Raw genomic sequence first — 19,136 nt, 5'->3', positions numbered from 1 at the left:
TTTTTCCTCTTTTGATTCCCCGCCCCAAATCGGTTAATCTATTAAATCTGTTTCGTCCTCTTCTACAATCACATTATGATTAGGATGACGCATCTTATAACTACTTGAATCTCCATTAAAATACGCACGGTACTTTTGATACGGGAAAACCACAGCCTTTTCAATCGTCTCTTCAGGAAACAAGTATTCAAGAAACTTCCAAATTAAATAATCCAACGCGATAATCATACAAAATACTTTGCCTGCATACACTCCACATCCATAGTATCTTCTCAATCGCTCAATTAAGGGCGGCGTCTTTGTCTGACATACTGCCGCATATACCTATTTTATTTACATTTATTAGCTTGGTCATTGTAACAACCCCCTCTCTCTGTATTTATACCTTTTCTGTACGCTCAGCAACATTGGACCAGTTATACATTTCTTTCAGTTGATCATTGAACTGACTAGGATCAATTTGACCGAAACGAAACATATGGATCGCTTTGGACACAGCAATCACAAGATCTGTTTCCAAAAACAAAGATGAATACAAATGCAAATATAATGTGCGCGGTCAACTAGGCCGCTCACGTCTTATTCTATATTACCATCTTCCTCTGGACTTGCATAGTTAATCATGTGACTGGGTAAAACTTCAGGTACGCCGCCAATCTTAGTGCTTACGACAAATAATCTAGATTTTTCTATCCCTTATTAAAGCCCAGTCTTCCACTTTCATATAAATGATCTTAATTTTCTTGTCCTACCCTGCACAAGCAGCCTCAACAATGGCGATACAAAAAGCTTCGGTTAAACTGGTGTTTAAAAAAATATTGCCTTGCACTAACACATCGCGCACTTCATGATGTTTGATGGGTCCCAATAATTCGACGCGATCGTGTAACAAGTGCTTCTCTCGCATCTGCTCTAAATCAATTCGTTTCGGTCCATCTCCGCCAATGATAAATCGTACTTGCTTATACGATTCACAAATACGTGGTATAATCGCTACTAATAAATCCACGCCCTTGCGGTAGACCAATCGACTAATCACTACAATCGTAATCCAGTTAGGATCAGGCACTGAAGGATCCGGTAAGAATTGGGAAGCTACCACTGCGTTAGGTATAACAGAGACGTGTCTGGGTGATAAAGCTGCTCTCAGCACTGTATTTTCTTTACTATTTTCGTAGTTGTTGTTATTGTCAGAATTTCCCAGCTTTCTCTTTTTCTTGTCATGGCTTACCTGGTGTGCGAGACACAAATGACATGGTCAATATCACTCAATGTGAATTTCAATAGCTTGTTGGTCAAGATGGACGAAGCATCGGCAAAACCAAACAAGGAATGATCAGTAAACACTGCTTTCAAACCCATGGTCTTACTATGATAGATGCCTTCATGACACAATGCAGAAAATGCACCGTGGCCATGCACAATCTGAATGGATTCTCGAATAAGAATGTGACGAAATAAGGGAAAGAATCCATAAAACGAAGGTAAAGTTGCTTCAGCGTAAATGACTTGAGTCGGTACATGATAGACTTTTAAACCATTGGTCAAATAACGTACACCTGTTCTGTTGCCATAGGCATGCGTCACTATAATGACCTAACAAACAGGGATGAGTATACTGACAAGAGAAAGAAAAAAAGAAAGAAAACAAAATGAGCCCGACATCTTTAAAGATTTACCTTTTTACCTTATGTCCTCGTTGAATCAAGCGTTGTGATAATTCGTATAAATGAGACTCGACTCCACCCATGTTTGGATAGAAGAAATCGGACACCATACTATAAAGAAAAAAGGTTAATGAGTAAGCTCAAGTAAAAAAAACATGCCTTTGAGTTGTCTTTAATTACCAAATGTTATACACCATGTCTTGCATACGATCAAGTTCTTGTTCTCAAAAAAAGAAAAGAAAAAGAAAGCAAGGAATGATTTTTGGCGGGATTTGGAAATTAGGAATTTCATAAATGTTCCCAAATAGATTAGTTTGATCCCGCCTTTTGTATTATCATGATTTAATGTTGCTACAACAAAAAGCAAAAGTGTCATCAATTCAAACTTAGTGTTGCAAATAAAGTTTGGAAATGTGCTCTAAAGGTACTACCCCGGCTTGACTACAATAAAAAAAAAAAGTAACCGCGTCTAATTTAAATCAAGGTACCCTTTTTTTTTCCTTGTGACCATTAGATACAACCCGAAACAAGAGAATAAAAAACATCTTTTTTTTTTCTCTCTCTCTCTTTTGATTATTTCCGATTATTGCAACAACAAAAAATGACTAAAGGTAAAACCTATAAAAGCATACAAATAAACTTAAACCTGATACAAATAAAAGATCAAGTAGATCTCGTGAGTTCTCAACCAGAGTTTGATTTCAAGATCAACCAGGTAAATCATAATTAAAACCACACTATGTGAATCAAATGCTATTTATTAAATACAAAATCATACATAGCCACCCAAGAACCGACCTGTCAGAATCTACTGTGATGGTATTTACGACTTATTCCACTTTGGTCATGCTAAAGCACTAGAACAAGCCAAAAAGTCCTTTCCAAATGTCCACCTTTTAGTCGGAGGTAAAATTATAAACACACACTTATGAATTGACAACAGTCATGATTGACTCTATTTGCAGTCTGTGATGACCGAGAAACACATGCTCGTAAAGGTAAGACGGTGATGACAGACCTAGAACGTTATGAGTCTGTGCGTCACTGTAAATGGGTAGATGAAGTGATTGAATCTGCACCTTGGGTCATCACCCAAGAGTTCTTGGTGGCGCATGCCATTGATTATGTCGCACACGATGCTGAACCTTATCAATCTACTGAATCGGGTGATGTCTATGCGTTTGTGAAATCTCAAGGAAAGTTCTTACCGACCAAACGTACAACGGGTGTTTCCACTTCAGATCTCATTACACGCATTGTGCGTGATTATGATGAATTCTTGAAGCGAAATTTAGACCGTGGTGTGTCTGCTAAAGATTTGAATATATCGTATCTCAAGGAGCAACAAATGAAAAGAAAAGATCAATTGGAAAAAGTAAAGCATACGGTGATGGATCAATTGGAATGGTGGGAGTCTCAAAGTCATCACAAGATTACAGATGTAGCCAAGCTCTTTGGATTCGAGCTATACGTGGTACGTGTGATGTATCTCTACTCTCATCAATGTTATTCATAAAAATTATTAGGGTAACTTTTTGGCTAAATCTCGGTTCATCACACATACTGGTGATGCTAAACACGAATACCATTAAAGTTTTTTTATTTCTTCTTGCAATTCATCATCAATGTAGGATTCGGATTTCCATAGGGCGATACATCCCGCTAAATGTTGTCTTGTTGCAAATCCTTCTCCGCACACGGTGCCTCTTATGCATTCCTGGGGAAATTTAAGATTAAAAAATAAATAAATAAATAGACAGACGCTTTTCTTAAATTACCTTGACCATATACTCTTGATCATACATATCGAGACAATTTCGAATGGCATTTAATTCTTTGGGAATACGAAGATTATCATCATTTTGTATCACTTCTTCTAAGCCCAAGTCGGTAACTACTTGTGTGTATTCTTCAAACATGGTGTCCAGCACTTGTTTTACTGATATTTGACTGTTAACGCGTTGCTATAGAAGCGTTTTTATTACATATTTCGCTTACATTTTTCCAACACTTCGTCTAAATCCTTGGATGGTGAACCCAGTGTTTGTCTGCTTAGGCATTGTACACCCTTTTCATTCTGTTTGGCCCAGACATCTAAACTTTTTTTTTTTTTTTTTTTTTGAATGTACATATTTGCTTGAGGTTATTACACCTGTGCTGTCAAACTGTCTGATAATTACGTTTACCAGTTTTTAAATTTCGTATATGAATCGGATGCCATGTTTGAATGAGAGGTAAAAATAAAAGAGATTCAAAAAGGGAAAGCCTTTGTAGGAAAAAAAAAATTTGAATTAAAATTAAAATTAAAAAAAAAAAGCCTATTTCTAACCAATAAAGAGGGTTTATGCTTCATTTAGATAGTGAGCATGCCACTCATTTTTGTTAAGAGAGCCACTTCTTTTGTGATCCACCGACTGCTACTTATGGTTCGGCCCGCTCGTTGGTCTTTTGTCCAACCCTTAACCTGACTGCGCCCTTATGGTCTTTGATTTAAAATGGAAACAAGTTATCCTTTTGTAACCACGCGAATACTTTTAGTGTATTTCTTTATCAGATTTTTTTTCCCGGTCTAACAACTTTAAATGAGCAGCTTTACGTAAGAATTGATTGGCCGAATTTGCCTTCATCAGTTCGTGCACGTTTTTCACGGTAGAAACGGGCAGTGCTTGCATTGGATTTCTGTAGTTTTGTAGTACTCACTCGTTTTTTTTTTCATTAATTTTTTTTTTCTCTTTAGAATGTACACTGCTTTATGTCTTGTGAACTTTTTGGCACATTCTTGCCGAATACTGTAAGGATGAGGGTATAACACGAAGTATCAACCTCAAGCTTACATCTTTACTTCTAGTCGCTAAATAGCTAGATAATTAGCTACAATAAAAAAAGTTAGTCTGGCTGCTCACTAAAACGTAAAAATCGCACAATTGTATTACTTTGTAGACAGATCAAACACACAACTTTGAGAAATAAGTATTACAGTTTTTACTTTATCGTTTTGTACTTAATGATTAATAGTTGATCATTAAATATACCGTTAATGCAAAATGATTTTGTCCTGTAAATTTATTGACACTGAAAATAAGAATCCATCAATGTGGTGGAATTCCATCAGGCAATACGTAACAAATGAATATTTTGGGATGCTGCAAGTCCAATGGTTTAAAATTCGGGCATCGGGTTTGAATATTTCTGGGAGCCAGATTGGTTTTAATCTAAAAATTAGCTACGTTCCTTATTGTATAATCCCATCCTATATTTGCACCTTCTTTCTTGATATTATGCTCCAGATTTTCCTAGTGTTTGGTATACCAGATTTCATTTAGCAAAATACCTTTTGGGTAAGCGGACTTGAGAGCGTTTGACATGGAAGTATATTGTTTGGGTGCATAACCCAGGTTTGTAATCTTTGGGTAGCACTATTTTGATAATACCGTATTTTTTGCCTTGTAGGCTAATCTTTTCAATGTAACTCAAGGGATCTTTAAATTCTTCTCTTGTTGGGGTAAAAGGTAGGTGCTTCCTTTATACTAAATGTTCTCTTGTTTTTACGTACATGGTCTTCATCAGCCTTCGTTTTTACTGTCGGTAAGTCAAATGGCAAACCGCCATCAGTCGTCATGGCTCTTTTCGATGCTCTACAGATATCAACTTATTGAGAATTTCACGAAAAAAAAAAGTGTATACAATAATTTATAATTTATGTGTATGTGTATGTGTGTGTAATATTTTTTTTTAGAGAAAACAAAAAGAAAAAAGAATAGTACGTAAAAAAAGAAATAAATTTTGTTTTTATATGCCTTCCTTTTTTAAAATTAAAGACTGATTTTAATACAACTCTGTTCATTCAACATGCTTTCTCCAGCACAGTTGATAGTATGCTCTTATAAGTCTTCTTCGTGATGATCTTGAGAAAAAAGCTTGTCAAATATGTGACAGGAAAGAACATATGCCAAATAAAACAAAAAACAAAATGTCAAAGAGCAAGCTCTCTGTATTTACAGCTTTGTGTGGTATTGTATTTTTATTAGAGGTAGTTAAGGCTCAAGTATTTGGCCATAAATCAAAGTAATAAACTTCGCTAATAAAATAAAATTGAAAATGTTATACAACTAATTCATGGGTTATAATTGAAATAAGGGCCTAAGAAATTGAAATCACACACGGAAACAGTTACATGATTTATCCAGACTCAGAATCTGCCTGTGAAATAATTCACTTGATTCAAATATATAACTGATCAAATATTGAACAAGTCAACGGTCAAGTATCCGAAACAAAGGTTCATTTGCTTTACTTTATTGATAACACGTATTCAACCCGAAGAAATAAACGAGATGCAACAAAAAGGTAAAGACAATTACATTCAGATTGATAAGAACAGACGAAAAATGAAGTAGTTAAATTTGATATTTATGCTCAAGTCGTGAAGGTTATTATCTATGGGGCTTATGTAAATGGGTTTTATTTGTAGACTGATAAACAAGATCTAACTTATGTCAGGATGATTCAATTGTTTATTTAATCAGAAGATCGTGTGAACGAGTTTTATTTATAAGCTGATAAAGAAGAGCTGGCTTATGTCAGGATGATCTAATTGCTTATTTAATCATCCATATGTTTGAGTCCTTACATACTAGAAACAGGCATAATCATAGACGTACGTAGAAAAAAAAAAGACGTAGGTGTAGACATTCTCCTTACTTCCGTTTTATATTTTAGCCTAAACTTTTATATCATCTGCCAGCACTATTCGTTCATTAACAACCATCGCAGACGCTTCAAACCCTTTCATTATGCGCGGTGTAATCGAATTAAATATTGGTTTAGTAATTAAAGTACTGGAAGTAATACTTGGCTAAAATAAGCGAAGACTGTTGTATTTTCCCAAGACTCCTTGTTAAATTAAAATGGGTATACTGAAGGCAGTCGACAAGTGTGGTCGTAAATCTTATCGTAAGTAAATTACTATCAACAGAATCAGTTGCAAAATATATGCATATCAATACATATTATGGTTTAGGTTGGAAAGAAGCTATATTAAATCGACAAGGATTATGCACAGAAAAGACCTGGATCAGATTAACTACTTTTCAAGAGGAACGCGCTGATCAAGCAAAATTTATGGGCTGCATCGTCAAGAACTATTATACAGATGACATATTTAAAGTTTGTAGTATATGCTACAAGGGGATTCAGTTTTGACACACGTTGACAAGCAATTTTATCGCATCATGGGTCAATAAACTATGGACTGTATTCTAGGGAAAGTTAAAAAAAGGGACCCAACAAGCTTGCGTTTAGTATGGTAATCGTTGTTAAATATTATCTCATGAGAATTTGAAAGGGTTATTTAAAGCAGTAGTGCAATGTCTCTATTGAACTGGCTGAGCATATTGTCTGGATATTCCCTCCTTAAAAGGGCACCACTTTGTTTCTTGCTACAGAATATAGTCTGTGAATATCATTTATCCAGATTTATATAGCTATTTGGAACCATGGCAACATGCATATTCAGAAACGGGTTACAGATGAAATATTCGAACTTGAGTTACAACTACTTATAACTGTTCATTGGCGCAGATAGTGAGATCCCTACTTTATGAGATTTGGCTCAGACATATCAACCATATCTTCATCTCGCTTCTTATCCACGCTTAAATAAGTCGAAACCACACTGATAGATTCCTTTTGAACCTCATTGTCAAAATGAGAAAACTTATTTTACCTCCAACATTAGTCTCATCGTGTACAACATTTAGAAAAGAAAGAGTCAGCTTCATTGAGCAATGAATGTCTGTAGCGGACTATGAAGACTGAATTAAGCATTCTGTTTCGTTTGTTGGCCTGTGCTGGTCACTGAGACAATTTAACAAATATCGTCGTCCAAACAAGTAAGCACGTTGCTTCATCCAAGGTTTTGAAACGAAAGCATCAAAAGGAGATATTAGACACTACAATGAGTTCACTCTTCTCTGTTTAATCTCACTTTTTATTTTTTAGGCTCTGTTTTATTTATCGTCAGTTTTCCTACTTTTTGCAACTCGAGTGGCCTTCCTGAAAGTAAACATTGTCTGTGAAAACTGTATTAGTAGCCCGCACTTCTCCCTTATAAACAGGGTTGTCAAATAATTAAAGTGCCAAAGCACTAAACTGTCAATTTAAATCCGTGTAACTCTACGATTCATTTTTTTATTTTTACGCGCTGTTAGGTTCATCCCCGTACTGAGTATAAATTAATGCGGAAAAGGCCTGTAACTCTTTGATATATGCAAACGCCTAATGATAAATGTTAGAAATGGAACCTCTTTGTAAAGTTAGCAGTATACTTTACGTTCAGGTATTCGTTGCCCGCAATAATCAAATGTGCTTGTCTACTAATGGTGGGTAAAAGATTGGCAAGAATGACTTTTTTGCCTTGTTCCAAATGTAATGCTTCGGCATTTGTAATTTCCTGGATACCCGATGTCATGGGCTCGTGGAGTAATGTTTTGCCAAATGCGTGGTGATCAAAGATTGCAAACACCTCGTCCAAGCATGATGACAGAACTGGATGGAAATCCGGACTAAAAAAAAAAAGAGCGTATCAGTAACTTTCCTTCTCACTCTATTCCGAAATTAAGCATCTACCTGTCGATGAAATCCCTGGTTTCATCTAATAATTTCTTGAGCGAGATGGTGGATGTTTCGTCTTCAGGATAATCCTCAAATCCAGCACCACGCAAAAATTCCAATTCCTCTTCTCGTGTATCAGGCAACATATATTGGCGATAACTAATACGTCCTATTAAAAAACTTTTCATAACGTACTGCTCTTGCAAAGATAAAATTTACCTGATGGGTTGACCATCTTGGTCAAATTCGATGCGCTTTCTGAGTTTAGATACAAGTTTTTCTGCATCTTGATAATCCAAAAATCCCTTGATAGGTATACTATTGAGGATATATTATATCAGTATAACTTCTACATACATTTGTACTTTACGTTTACATACTCGGAGACTATTTCATTCACGGCTTCTGAGACTCGTTCGGCAATTGCCTTCCAGCCACGATGAAGTAACCACCAACTGGCGCTGAGAAACATGCGCTCAATGTGTGGGTCCAAGAATCCGACATCTGGTTCAGCTCCTTCTTGTTGCAATCTAATTGTGGGTTCGCTCTTATTCAGTACAGATACAGACCAGATGTAAGTAAATCTGCCTAAAAGGTTCAACTGGATATGTGTCAACATGGTCAATAATGTGACCGAATAGATCGATGTGAAAGTACGTGTAAAACCTGGATGAAGAGAGAGAGAGAGAACATTAGCATGATTATAAATGAATAAACAGGTACAATTATTACTCATGGTCTTGATTTCATCCCAAAGAAGGTTCTTTTCCTTTTTAGTCAGAATACCTGCAGGGAGGGGATGATCCTGTTCTGCCACAAAAGAGGTTGATAAACTATTGACACTTGTATCCAACCCAGTGGAGTTTTCCCCATGTTTTTGTTCCTTATCCACTTTATGCTCTTCATCCTGATGATCCACCATCACCACGGACTCGCTCACTTCTTTTGTCTGTGCTTCTTGCTCCTCTCTAGCAGAAGCGGCCAATTCTCTTTCCTTTCTCAGTCGAGTTTCAATCTTTTCCAGACGTCTGGTTTCTTGTAATTTAGCCCACCCTTCTTCAATATTCATTTCGTGCAAAATTTGATCGCCCAGTGTTGGTAATAGGGACAGCACTGTGAATACACAATCGTTTTGGTTTTGTTGAAATCGACGCTTCAAGCTACAAATGATATCATTAGCACCCCCAAAATAAATAGCCAATACTCTGCCCCCTCCTCATGAATTTACTTTTCTTTGGCTAATCGTTCGGCAGTAGATTTCTCTGAAATGCTCTTGATTTTAGAAGTGGCATATTTTCCTGCAAAATAACTACCACCGGCAATCGTGGCTGTTATTAATAAGCCATTACGATGTCTCTTAACGTAGTCCTTGAGTGAGGTGTAAATGGTCATGATGTTTAAGAGTTAGAAGAGAAAAAAACTGTGTGTATTTTGTTTTTCACATGAAAAGAGGGCGGGGATAAAAAAATAGGCGTTCCAGTCACACACGACAAAACAAGGTATTCATGATTTGCAAGCTTTTTTCATCCCATCAACATGAATAAAAAAAAAAACGTCAATGGAGTTTTAAAAGTTTGATACTGCTGTCATTTCAATGCACTCCTTTTGTTTGCTTTGGTTCACTTTGTTGCTAATACAAATGCGTTCCATGAAAGGGGCGTCAGACCACCCCGTTTATAGCCGCATTCTCATAGACCCAATAAAAAACAATGCGTGCGAGCGATTATGCCAGAGTCAGTAACCCCAACTCTTTAAAGGGGTGCTATCTTTTATCAACTTTCAGAAAACTGTTTTATTTGAATTCATAGACGTTCTGTTCATATTATATTTGTAGTCTTAGTGAGCACATCAATTTCTATTATAGATTTACCAATCACGATTTTGAAATATTATCTGAGTAGTTGTGACATTTAACTGTTGCTTATATTTTTGCCTGAAGATACATGCACCTACTTGATTTTTAAATTAATCAGTGGAATCGAAGTTCGTTTACAAGAAAAAAAACATACGAAACTGTTTTTGTTTATAAAAATGTGTCAACAACTTTTTGTCTTGGGTTGACAAACTGGTGAAACCTGATTTCAGAAATTGAGTAGCGGAGTAAACTTTTAGAAAACACAACAATAAATCTCGTCTGCTTTAAAAGGACCTCTTTCCTTTCCCTCCTCCTCAGTTACACTTTAATGACCAACACAACTACTCAAAGTAATTTGGAATTATGTCACAAATATGTTAGTTTATTTAAAACATTAGACCAATCAAACCATGGATACTTAAGCGGTATAATCAAAGATGCAAGTTAAAGAAATTTTCAAGCATTAATTGTGTTTTTTTTAGAAAATGAAGTAATAGGTTATTTCAGATCTGAAGAATACCTGCAACTCATTTTGCGCACTGCTCGGGATGTTAATAACAGTCCGTATTTAACCATGGAACAGTTTGTAGCTGCCATGTTCATATTCGAATCAAAAAAAGAACAGTACGAATCAACCGGTTATGCAAAAAACTTGAGTAATTGTAAATATTATAGCATGTGTAATAAACTGGTATTAAAGAAGCTATATTAGATGACGACGTTATTCCATCGTCCGACTTTAGCAATTTATTACGTCATTGTAAAGAAGCTTCGAAACAGATTGAAAATTCAAAAACGTTGGAGAGCAATCTGTTTTCTACAGCTTTTGTAAACCTTGTAGAATGCCTAAGACCAACCATAGAGCGAATTGAAGAAACAGCTATCCAAAATAATCCAAGTAATAGTCTTGACGGTATGTAGCCCAACGCACGGTTTATTTGGTTATCCTCCGTCATTCTGACGTGTTTAATTTATTTAAATAGATGAAACGTCCTATGTTACTGCCCCAGAATTACCTACAGTCCTTCGGACGTCCGAAGATGTTGGTGAAAAATATCCCGGTAAACACTTAATGCCTGGGACGTATATCGACGACGACTACCTTATCGAGGAAGCCAACAATGTCGAAAATCTAATGCCGGCAGATAAAAACCCTTATGAAGATAGCGTTTCTATGTTTAACAAAAATTGTGATTTTGATGAAATATGTAATACCCGAGACAGCAAAGTCTGCTCTTCTGACGCAACCAATGTAAATTTTAAAGGAACACGTAATACTGATAAAAATACAACGAACGCAAACGATATCTATTATCGCGATCCTGGCAGTGCTCATGTCCCAACTATCATCCCTAATTCGAAGAAACAAGATCGCAGCATTTCATACACAAATAGAAGTGGCGATACAACACCAACAGGTATTATTGCAGACAATAATATATGCTGTTATGGTAAAGCTGCTACCTCCGCTGTCATCAGTAATGCAATTATTGATACTAGCAACCAAAATCGGAGGAAAACACTTGGTACACCATCCGCTTCATATTATCGCATGAAACTTATTTCACAGGAAATTGATGAACTGAAGAACGTCATTGATACCAATATCCATTTATTTCATACAAGTTCCCTGGATAACAATTATTTTGTCACAATTGATGGTCATACAACCGCCAACCATGATGAATATGAAGATGTCAAATTTGGAATTATTAATAATCCGGATGAAATGAATCACGACACATTTGTAGATATTGTCTCGCCTGATGATAGAAGTTATTACGAGATCTATACTAAAGACAGGGAAGGTTTGGGGTACAATGCTACTAACGGCATGGGGAATTTGTATACTAATCGCCAAAATGCTGCTGAAGTGATACCTAATAGCACTGACCCTAAGATGCTTGTTCGTATTGAGCAACTTGAACAGCTTGAACATGATATTGAAGGACAATTGGACGATATGACAACATACCTTCACAATCATCATATCAATGTGACCTCGAACACCTCAGATAGAAACGCTTCGTCTAAATTATCACGAACAAGCTCTTTGATTCAAGTAGGTTCTGACGAATTCAAATTAAATTATCTCATAGATACAGCTGTCGCAAAAGCCCTTGAAAATTCTTACAACAAGCTTATTGAGGCAGAACCAACAAGATCCAAACCCTATATTAACAGCAACTTGCCACTTCTAGAAGTTTGTAAAGGGTTCGAAAACTTTCTAGGGCTTGGAGTAAAATGCGTTTCAAAAAAATGAGACAGTTTAAATAAATTTGCTGGTTTTTAATTTTAAGGAATATATACACAGGCTTGACTCATTCAAATGTCTGCTCATGACGATGAGATTGATGGAGCCTACTCTACAGACCCGTTATTGCAACAAGAGCCTGATCAACTAGACTCAACTCAGGTATAAACTAGAGTAGATCTGGTAAAATATAACCTATTCAATATATCGATAGCCCCCTCAAGATTCCTTGCATGAGAAAAGACGAAAAGAAACAATCAGCTTTTACGTCGAGCAATTAACATTACTTTTCTATCCTTTGTTGCTAACGTTCGCCCTTGTATGTTGGATCGAGACAACGCTGAACATCGACAATTTACAAATCAGGCAAATATTTAAAGCAGACACTCGACTTTTTTTTAACGTTATTGTTTCACGAATAGTAACCCCTTGATGTTTTATGATGAATTACCGACCGACAGCATAAGTGTACGTCTAGGTGGGAGTGTCATTAATGCAATTGCAGTCGTTTGTGGCATCACAATTATGACCTTTTTTTTTGTCCTTTGCTTTAAATACCGTTTCTACAAGGTAATTGATGATTTAATAGTCGTTGTAATTGATACTTAAAGGATATATCAGTTTTTGTTTTTTTGGTTAGGCTTATCTGTCCTATCGGTTCTTGGTGTAACAACCTCTGCGTTATGGATGTAAGAATTTGAGGGCCATAATATCTATTCTGAATTCTACTGACATGGTCTTTGTTTTAGTGAAATGATGGATTCATATAGAATACCACTGGATTACATTACTTTACTCTTGTGCACCTGGAACTTTTCTATCGTCGGGGTGATTGCCATTTTTTGGCATAGCCCGCTTTGGTTACAACAGGCCTATCTGATTGCTGTCAGCACAGCTACTGTAAGCAATACATTGGTTCTTCATTTATGAACTGACAACTTATATTTTCAAAAAGTCTATCAGCATGTTGAGAATGCCACCATGGACTACATGGACGGTTTTAATAGCTGTCTCAATATATGGTAAGAAAATGACATGCATGTTCTCTGCTCTTCCCGATCTATTATTAATGAAACATAATGGCTATAGATTTGTTTGCTGTACTTTGCCCGGCAGGTCCCTTAAGAATGTTGATTGCGATAGCCGAGGAACGACAAGAGGATATTCCAGCACTAATATACTCTGCAGGTATGGCAAGCTTAGACAGCGACAATGATGTGATCGGAGGTTATCGGACACATGAATCAAACAGTAGCAAAAAAATAAGCTGGCTTCGGTGGGTACCATTCTCTTCGGGAAGTAAAGGCTATACTTCAATAGAAAATGAAGAAGAAGGTGCGTTAAGAAATGTCGGGGATATGTCACACACATCCGCTAATGAACTTGATACTTTCTCACGCTCTGTTCAACATGCTCACCCTGAACATGAGAGTGATGATGATAGTGAGGAAGAGGATTGCGATGACTTAAATGCTATCAAGCTTGGTTTGGGTGACTTTATTTTTTATAGTGTTCTTGTTGGGAAAGCGGCGAACACAAACGAAGTCACGCTCTGCTTGTGTATTATAGCTATCCTTACTGTAAGTAGCCAAACGATTAAATTCATTCAAACGTGCACTTAACAATTTGTTTTAGGGTCTATCATTGACTATTCTTATTCTGACGTTGAATAGAAGGGCACTTCCTGCGCTGCCTATATCTATTTTCTTTGGAGCTATAACCTATACCATAGCCTATTATATGACCAGCGAGATGCTAACTATAATGACGATACAGGCGATACAAATATAAAACAAACTATCCCTGGTTTATAAATAAACTTTATTTCTAGACATTAGTGTATACGAGAATTATACACAATCAAAAGAATAAAACGGCTCGTTTGGACGTGAGCTTCCAAAACCCTTAAGCAAGATCAGGTGCATCACCTCCAAATAGACCATTCAATGGGACTGGGAAGGTCAAACCTAAAATGCCAAGTGCCGTTTTTGCTACAAAATGGTTTGTTTGTAATACTTGTGCTAATAATACAAGGTTTTTACCTGTACATAGGTTACCGCGTATAGCTTTAATTGGAAATTGCAGGACTTGTACAATTTTTGGGTGAGCGATATAAACAAAATCGCTCAATCGAGAAAAAAAAAAATCAAAATCGGGTCAAGACCTATTTATGTTTATTCACAGTGATGTAGCTTTTAGTCATTGTATTTTTTTTTTAAAAAAAAGGAATGAACATTATTTTGAAAAAAGAACAATTCCGTCCTTACACAGAACACAAGTAGAGAAAGTGAGTTGATAAATGGTTTCCAATATGTGTGACGAACCAAGCTGCAGTTCCACCAATCACCTTAAGCTGTAAATGGAGCTTACTGCTTTCATGTGGAAGCCGTGTTTTCGCTTGTATGAGTTTATGATCCGGCTGTCTAGACGATAAGGTTGTACACCCAACTCCCAATAAGAATATATAACCTAATCTTTTCCAAAACAATATTAAAATATATCTTGCGAATGACATAACATTCATTTGATAGATGATCCCATATTACGTAGGAAACTCATAATGTATACACGGGGAATACGTTTGGTCAACAAGTAAAACACGACCCTGTTTTTTTCACACAGTTTGCACTACAGCGGAAGAGGGACATCCCAAACAAAATAAACAGGTTTTTATTGCGGTTACACCAGGAAAGAAGGAGATCATGCCACGATACGTGATTTCGGGATCAATACAATGTCAGCTTTTTAGATTCAGATAATCTTGGTTTTACTGCTGCTGCTGCACGAATTGATCTTTACTTAATATTGATGGCAACAAAGCGAGATTTGATCACGGATTTTTAAAAATTGGGCTGTTAACAGTAAGAACAAGCGAAACGAAACTTTTAGAGGAAACTTTTTGCTTGGAAACCAATGCGAATTTAGTTTGTTGGAAAGCGATGATTGAAATAAAACCATAATAAGCAAAAAAACCAAAACCAAAAGTAAAGGATTGCATCTCAGTCACCCCATTTTCTTTTTAAATTTCATGTGCAAATTCTGTATTTATTTTTGTGGCCTTTCCGTTTGATGAAATCGTGTAACTAGCCTATGCCACGTTTTTTTTTTGTATGTCCGGGTTAAAATATGATTGCATCATCAAAAAAGAATTAAATAATACCTGTTATTTCTTTTCTTATTACACACTTCTTCCAACAAATTTGGTCCAGCCCCATTTTTACATCTTGCCATGGTTATTGAGCTGTGAAAGGACGATTGAATTGAATTTCCGTCATCATGTCTGACATTTGTCATATGGTTATCAACGATCGCTGCTGCTTTCTGGCTAATTATTTCTTCCTGTTTCGGACTAGATAATGAATCTGTCGTCATCTTTATCTTTATAGACTAATTTACACTAATGTTATCTCACTTTTATATTTTGCTTGTTTATAAAAGATATAATTCCTAATTACAAGTGATAGCGGAGAATTGTTGGAAACGGAAAGAAAGAGAAAGGGTGAAAAAAAAGAGGCACGTGCACCCAGTATCAATCTTAAAGAGGAACAGCGTCATCGGCATAAAATATTCACATGTTAAATGATCATATTTTTACACTCAGTGAATATATAAAAAGAGGGGTTTTTTTTATTTGGCTAACCTGCTACTTTTTCTCTCATATTAAAATCTTTTTAAACATGTCCAAGAAAAATAACGCTCGCTCTAATAAGAAAGGTATTCCTACAAGTAATCCAAATGAAGTACTCGAAAGAGAAGTTTCAGTACCAGGTAAATAAATAGTCAAACAATATGCAAAAGGATGTGTTTTTAAATCAAATTTTGATTAGACCACACCGTGGTTGAAGCTGAAGAAGCCAATAAACCAATTCCTAGCTACTCCTTCTTTTCTCGCGTTCTCTCTATTCCATTGATTCGTGATGCTCAATATTACGCCAATCAAAACTCCATTAGTCGTTTTGCTATCACAAAGGCGGAGTCCACTATCAAGATGGCCGCCTCTATTGCGTCACCGTATGCTGAAAAATACAAGCATCATCTACTCAAAGCCGATCAAATGGGTTGTCAATCGCTTGATTTGGTTGAAAATAAATTTCCTGTTGTCCGTCAAGATGCAGCCGAAATATATACAAGTGTGGTACAAGCACCTACTGAACTCGTGAACCGATATCTGCCTCCCAAGAAGGATGAATCATCAAGGAATGTGGATGATAATAGAAATGTCTTGTCCATTGTAAAAGAAAGGTTGGCTCACAGATTGCAATCGATTCCCCATTCAAAAGCCGACGTGGCTCGTTTGGCTGAAACACTCCAAGAAACATTCCATTCTATCCAAATAGCAAATACTCGTCTCAATGATTTTATTGTCTCTTTGAAAGGTGGTTATACTTCCACTCAAAATAAGGCAAATCAACGCATTAATGAATTGACAATTGACTTGATCAAACGCTTGGATTCCGCCGCTGCTTATGTCAAGGAACATCACGTTATCTCAAACTTGCCTTCTTCTTTACATATTGTGGTAAACCCTCTCGTCACATTTGCTTCCAATGAGTATGAAATTGTTCGTACCCAAGTTTTGAAGGATGATTTGGCTCCTTTACAGAAGGCTACCAATATCATGCACTTGACTCAAGAATATGTATTGCCTTTAATCCAAAATTCTATCCAACAAGTTCGTCAATACAGTCTTTATTCAAATAATTCCAAAGGAAATAAAGAGGCTTCCTCTGGTCTTGTAAGCGCTTCCGCATAACAGCACCGTTTTCCTTCTATATAACAATTCCCTTCCCCCAGTACATATTTCTCATTAAATAAATAAAAATCTTTTTTGCCACTTAAACTCAGACGCCCTGTTACAAAAGCACTTAAAAATTTCAGACAGTGTTAGTCAAGTGCAAAATTGATTGTAAAATACCCCTTTTCAACTTAAACAACTTAAACAACTTACGCTGTACGGGAGCATGAAAGAGAATTATTAATCATACTACAGGGTTTAAGTTGGTTGTAGCGCGATTCCAAAAAACATCATTGTTTTCTGCCGAAAATCGTTTTGTAACTTTCATGGATGTCTTTGACAGCCACAATAAACATCTTTGTGATCGAATTCATCATTCTTATTACGTGGCCCATGGGATCGAAAGCAAAGACGTTAAGTCTTTGTATGCCCCATATTCAGCAATTTTGGATCCCATTGAGGGAGTACTGGTTGTAGATAAAGAAATCCGCTTTCCACTTATTGGATACTTTAACCCTAGGATCAAGATAGTTTCTGAACTATCACAGAAGATTGCATTGACTGGACACGGCATTTTGAAGTTTACTGGGTTAAATGCCTTGAACTTTAAGCCATCTGAATTTTTATCTTGTTCTGAAACTTTTTTACAGTGGTTTTATTTTGTCAGAAAATAATTTTCATTTGTCTGAATTTAAAGTGGCAATAAAAGTAATTTGTTGCGGGGGCCTTTTTATCTCCTTTCTTCGGCTACAATGTATCAAGCAAGACTCTTGTCGCGAGCGGGTTTACCAACATTACGTCCTCATGTTCGCTTTATGCAGCAATTGTCTTCCCCCGAACTACGTTCTAAATTTATAAAGTATTTTGAAAAGCAAGGTCATGTACCTGTCAAAAGTGCTAGCTTGGTGCCTCATAATGACAAGAGTCTGTTATTCACTAATGCAGGTAAAAAGCAGAAAAAGGAACAAAAGTAGTTATCACCTGATCTAACTTTGTCAGTCTAGGCATGGTTCCTTTCAAGGAATATTTTCTTAAACCCAGTTCAGCCCCATTTCAAAGCGCAACAAGTGTTCAAAAGTGCATGCGAGCAGGTGGTAAACATAACGATCTCGATAATGTCGGATACACACCTCGCCACCACACCTTTTTCGAAATGCTAGGCAATTTTTCTTTTGGAAAATATTCCAAGGCAGAAGCCATCGATTACGCTTGGACTTTCTTATTAAAGGAGTTGAAGCTCCCTATCGATCGCTTAAGAGTCACGTAAGTGCTGACATTAACACCGCCTTGGATTTAACCTAGTAGTTTATTCTATCATTGACATATACTTTATTTAGCGTGTTGGAAGGCGATCAAGAAGGCTACGATTTATGGAAAAAGCAAGGTTTACCCGACGAGATGATTGTAAAATGTGGACCCGAGGATAACTTTTGGACGATGGGCGATGGTGAAGGTCCATGTGGTCCTTGCACAGAAATCTTTTGGGATACGAAGGACGCCTCCTTGGAGGATCCTTGGTTAGAAATCTGGAACTTGGTATTCATGGAAAAATTTAGAGACTCCCAAGGCGTCATTTCTGACTTGCCCATTCCTTGCATCGATACCGGTATGGGTTTGGAGAGAATGGTCTGCGTACTCCAAGGCAAACAAAATAACTTTCAAATCGATCAATTTGAACATTTAATCCGTGGACTTAGAACTTTATTGGATAAACGAGGTCTCAAGGTAAGCAGCAATGTATTACATGTATAGAATAGAATATTGATTTTTTTTGTATGTTTTTAGAGCTCGACAGCCATTGATCCTAGCCCCCATGAAAAAATCGTTGCGGATCATTTCAGATCCATGTGCTTTTTAATTGGTGACGGTGTTGTGCCTAGCAATGTGGGACGTGGATATGTATTAAGACGTATCATTCGTCGTGCTCTTCGTTCTGCTAAGCAATTAGGTCTCAATGAACCTTTCTTGACTGATCTTTATCCCACACTTTTACAAGGATTCGCCGATGGTTCT

The 19,136-nt window shown here is 36.6% G+C and overlaps 8 protein-coding genes across 8 annotated transcripts; 5 read left to right on the top strand and 3 right to left on the bottom strand.

Moving 5' to 3' along the window:
* Positions 1-379: 379 nt before the first annotated feature.
* EV154DRAFT_428282 (uncharacterized protein) lies at positions 380-1,750 on the bottom strand (the record flags this gene model as incomplete). Its single annotated transcript, XM_051596406.1, has 5 exons — positions 380-510; positions 594-679; positions 753-1,166; positions 1,232-1,596; positions 1,688-1,750. The coding sequence occupies 5 exons, from the start codon at positions 1,748-1,750 to the stop codon at positions 380-382; spliced, it is 1,059 nt and encodes a 352-aa protein (XP_051453328.1).
* A 417-nt stretch (positions 1,751-2,167) lies between these two features.
* On the top strand, positions 2,168-3,441 carry EV154DRAFT_522778 (uncharacterized protein). Its single transcript, XM_051603034.1, has 4 exons — positions 2,168-2,278; positions 2,330-2,382; positions 2,450-2,573; positions 2,633-3,441. The coding sequence occupies exons 1-4, from the start codon at positions 2,269-2,271 to the stop codon at positions 3,181-3,183; spliced, it is 738 nt and encodes a 245-aa protein (XP_051453327.1). The 5' UTR covers positions 2,168-2,268; the 3' UTR covers positions 3,184-3,441.
* EV154DRAFT_539951 (uncharacterized protein) lies at positions 3,256-5,055 on the bottom strand (the record flags this gene model as incomplete). Its single annotated transcript, XM_051604383.1, has 4 exons — positions 3,256-3,384; positions 3,446-3,606; positions 3,666-3,761; positions 5,031-5,055. 4 exons carry the CDS (start codon positions 5,053-5,055, stop codon positions 3,256-3,258), a joined length of 411 nt encoding a protein of 136 aa, XP_051453326.1.
* A 2,493-nt stretch (positions 5,056-7,548) lies between these two features.
* EV154DRAFT_31939 (Peroxin-3) lies at positions 7,549-10,161 on the bottom strand. The gene is made up of 7 exons (XM_051594942.1): positions 9,508-10,161; positions 9,012-9,439; positions 8,660-8,945; positions 8,499-8,597; positions 8,295-8,438; positions 7,999-8,230; positions 7,549-7,943 (listed from the first exon to the last, which is right to left on the bottom strand). Exons 1-7 carry the CDS (start codon positions 9,669-9,671, stop codon positions 7,863-7,865), a joined length of 1,434 nt encoding a protein of 477 aa, XP_051453325.1. The 5' UTR covers positions 9,672-10,161; the 3' UTR covers positions 7,549-7,862.
* Positions 10,162-10,846: 685 nt separating this feature from the next.
* EV154DRAFT_522775 (uncharacterized protein) lies at positions 10,847-12,419 on the top strand. The gene is made up of 2 exons (XM_051603033.1): positions 10,847-11,047; positions 11,118-12,419. The coding sequence occupies exon 2, from the start codon at positions 11,207-11,209 to the stop codon at positions 12,395-12,397; it is 1,191 nt and encodes a 396-aa protein (XP_051453324.1). The 5' UTR covers positions 10,847-11,047; positions 11,118-11,206; the 3' UTR covers positions 12,398-12,419.
* Positions 12,420-12,426: 7 nt separating this feature from the next.
* EV154DRAFT_31870 (Presenilin-domain-containing protein) lies at positions 12,427-14,355 on the top strand. The gene is made up of 8 exons (XM_051594938.1): positions 12,427-12,550; positions 12,603-12,754; positions 12,811-12,958; positions 13,010-13,077; positions 13,138-13,288; positions 13,344-13,410; positions 13,478-13,968; positions 14,024-14,355. The coding sequence occupies exons 1-8, from the start codon at positions 12,464-12,466 to the stop codon at positions 14,177-14,179; spliced, it is 1,320 nt and encodes a 439-aa protein (XP_051453323.1). The 5' UTR covers positions 12,427-12,463; the 3' UTR covers positions 14,180-14,355.
* A 1,680-nt stretch (positions 14,356-16,035) lies between these two features.
* On the top strand, positions 16,036-17,228 carry EV154DRAFT_522770 (uncharacterized protein). The gene is made up of 2 exons (XM_051603032.1): positions 16,036-16,156; positions 16,216-17,228. Exons 1-2 carry the CDS (start codon positions 16,066-16,068, stop codon positions 17,139-17,141), a joined length of 1,017 nt encoding a protein of 338 aa, XP_051453322.1. The 5' UTR covers positions 16,036-16,065; the 3' UTR covers positions 17,142-17,228.
* A 710-nt stretch (positions 17,229-17,938) lies between these two features.
* EV154DRAFT_428298 (alanyl-tRNA synthetase) lies at positions 17,939-19,067 on the top strand (the record flags this gene model as incomplete). The annotated part of the gene is made up of 4 exons (XM_051596408.1): positions 17,939-18,068; positions 18,128-18,386; positions 18,461-18,860; positions 18,909-19,067. Coding segments are annotated over 4 exons (948 nt in total), but the record flags the coding sequence as incomplete, so codon positions are not given.
* Positions 19,068-19,136: the final 69 nt, after the last annotated feature.

Source organism: Mucor mucedo (genome assembly GCF_025094135.1).
Source record: "Mucor mucedo strain NRRL 3635 chromosome Unknown EV154scaffold_118, whole genome shotgun sequence".
NCBI classification, from domain to species: domain Eukaryota; kingdom Fungi; phylum Mucoromycota; class Mucoromycetes; order Mucorales; family Mucoraceae; genus Mucor; species Mucor mucedo.
The sequence above is the reverse complement of the archived record's forward strand: the minus strand, read 5'-3'. Positions and strand labels throughout refer to the sequence as shown.

Coding starts and splice junctions, on each gene's coding strand:
- EV154DRAFT_522778 (XM_051603034.1), top strand. Junction 2,383..2,449: donor TTGATTTCAAGATCAACCAG/GTAAATCATAAT, acceptor AATCATACATAG/CCACCCAAGAACCGACCTGT. Junction 2,574..2,632: donor TGTCCACCTTTTAGTCGGAG/GTAAAATTATAA, acceptor CTCTATTTGCAG/TCTGTGATGACCGAGAAACA.
- EV154DRAFT_31939 (XM_051594942.1), bottom strand. CDS start 9,671: ATGACCATTTACACCTCACTCAAGGACTACGTTAAGAGACATCGTAAT. Junction 9,440..9,507: donor GAACGATTAGCCAAAGAAAA/GTAAATTCATGA, acceptor TATCATTTGTAG/CTTGAAGCGTCGATTTCAAC. Junction 8,598..8,659: donor GTGAATGAAATAGTCTCCGA/GTATGTAAACGT, acceptor TATCCTCAATAG/TATACCTATCAAGGGATTTT.
- EV154DRAFT_522775 (XM_051603033.1), top strand. CDS start 11,207: ATGCCTGGGACGTATATCGACGACGACTACCTTATCGAGGAAGCCAAC.
- EV154DRAFT_31870 (XM_051594938.1), top strand. CDS start 12,464: ATGTCTGCTCATGACGATGAGATTGATGGAGCCTACTCTACAGACCCG. Junction 12,551..12,602: donor ATCAACTAGACTCAACTCAG/GTATAAACTAGA, acceptor ATATATCGATAG/CCCCCTCAAGATTCCTTGCA. Junction 13,411..13,477: donor AATAGCTGTCTCAATATATG/GTAAGAAAATGA, acceptor TAATGGCTATAG/ATTTGTTTGCTGTACTTTGC.
- EV154DRAFT_522770 (XM_051603032.1), top strand. CDS start 16,066: ATGTCCAAGAAAAATAACGCTCGCTCTAATAAGAAAGGTATTCCTACA. Junction 16,157..16,215: donor AAGAGAAGTTTCAGTACCAG/GTAAATAAATAG, acceptor AATTTTGATTAG/ACCACACCGTGGTTGAAGCT.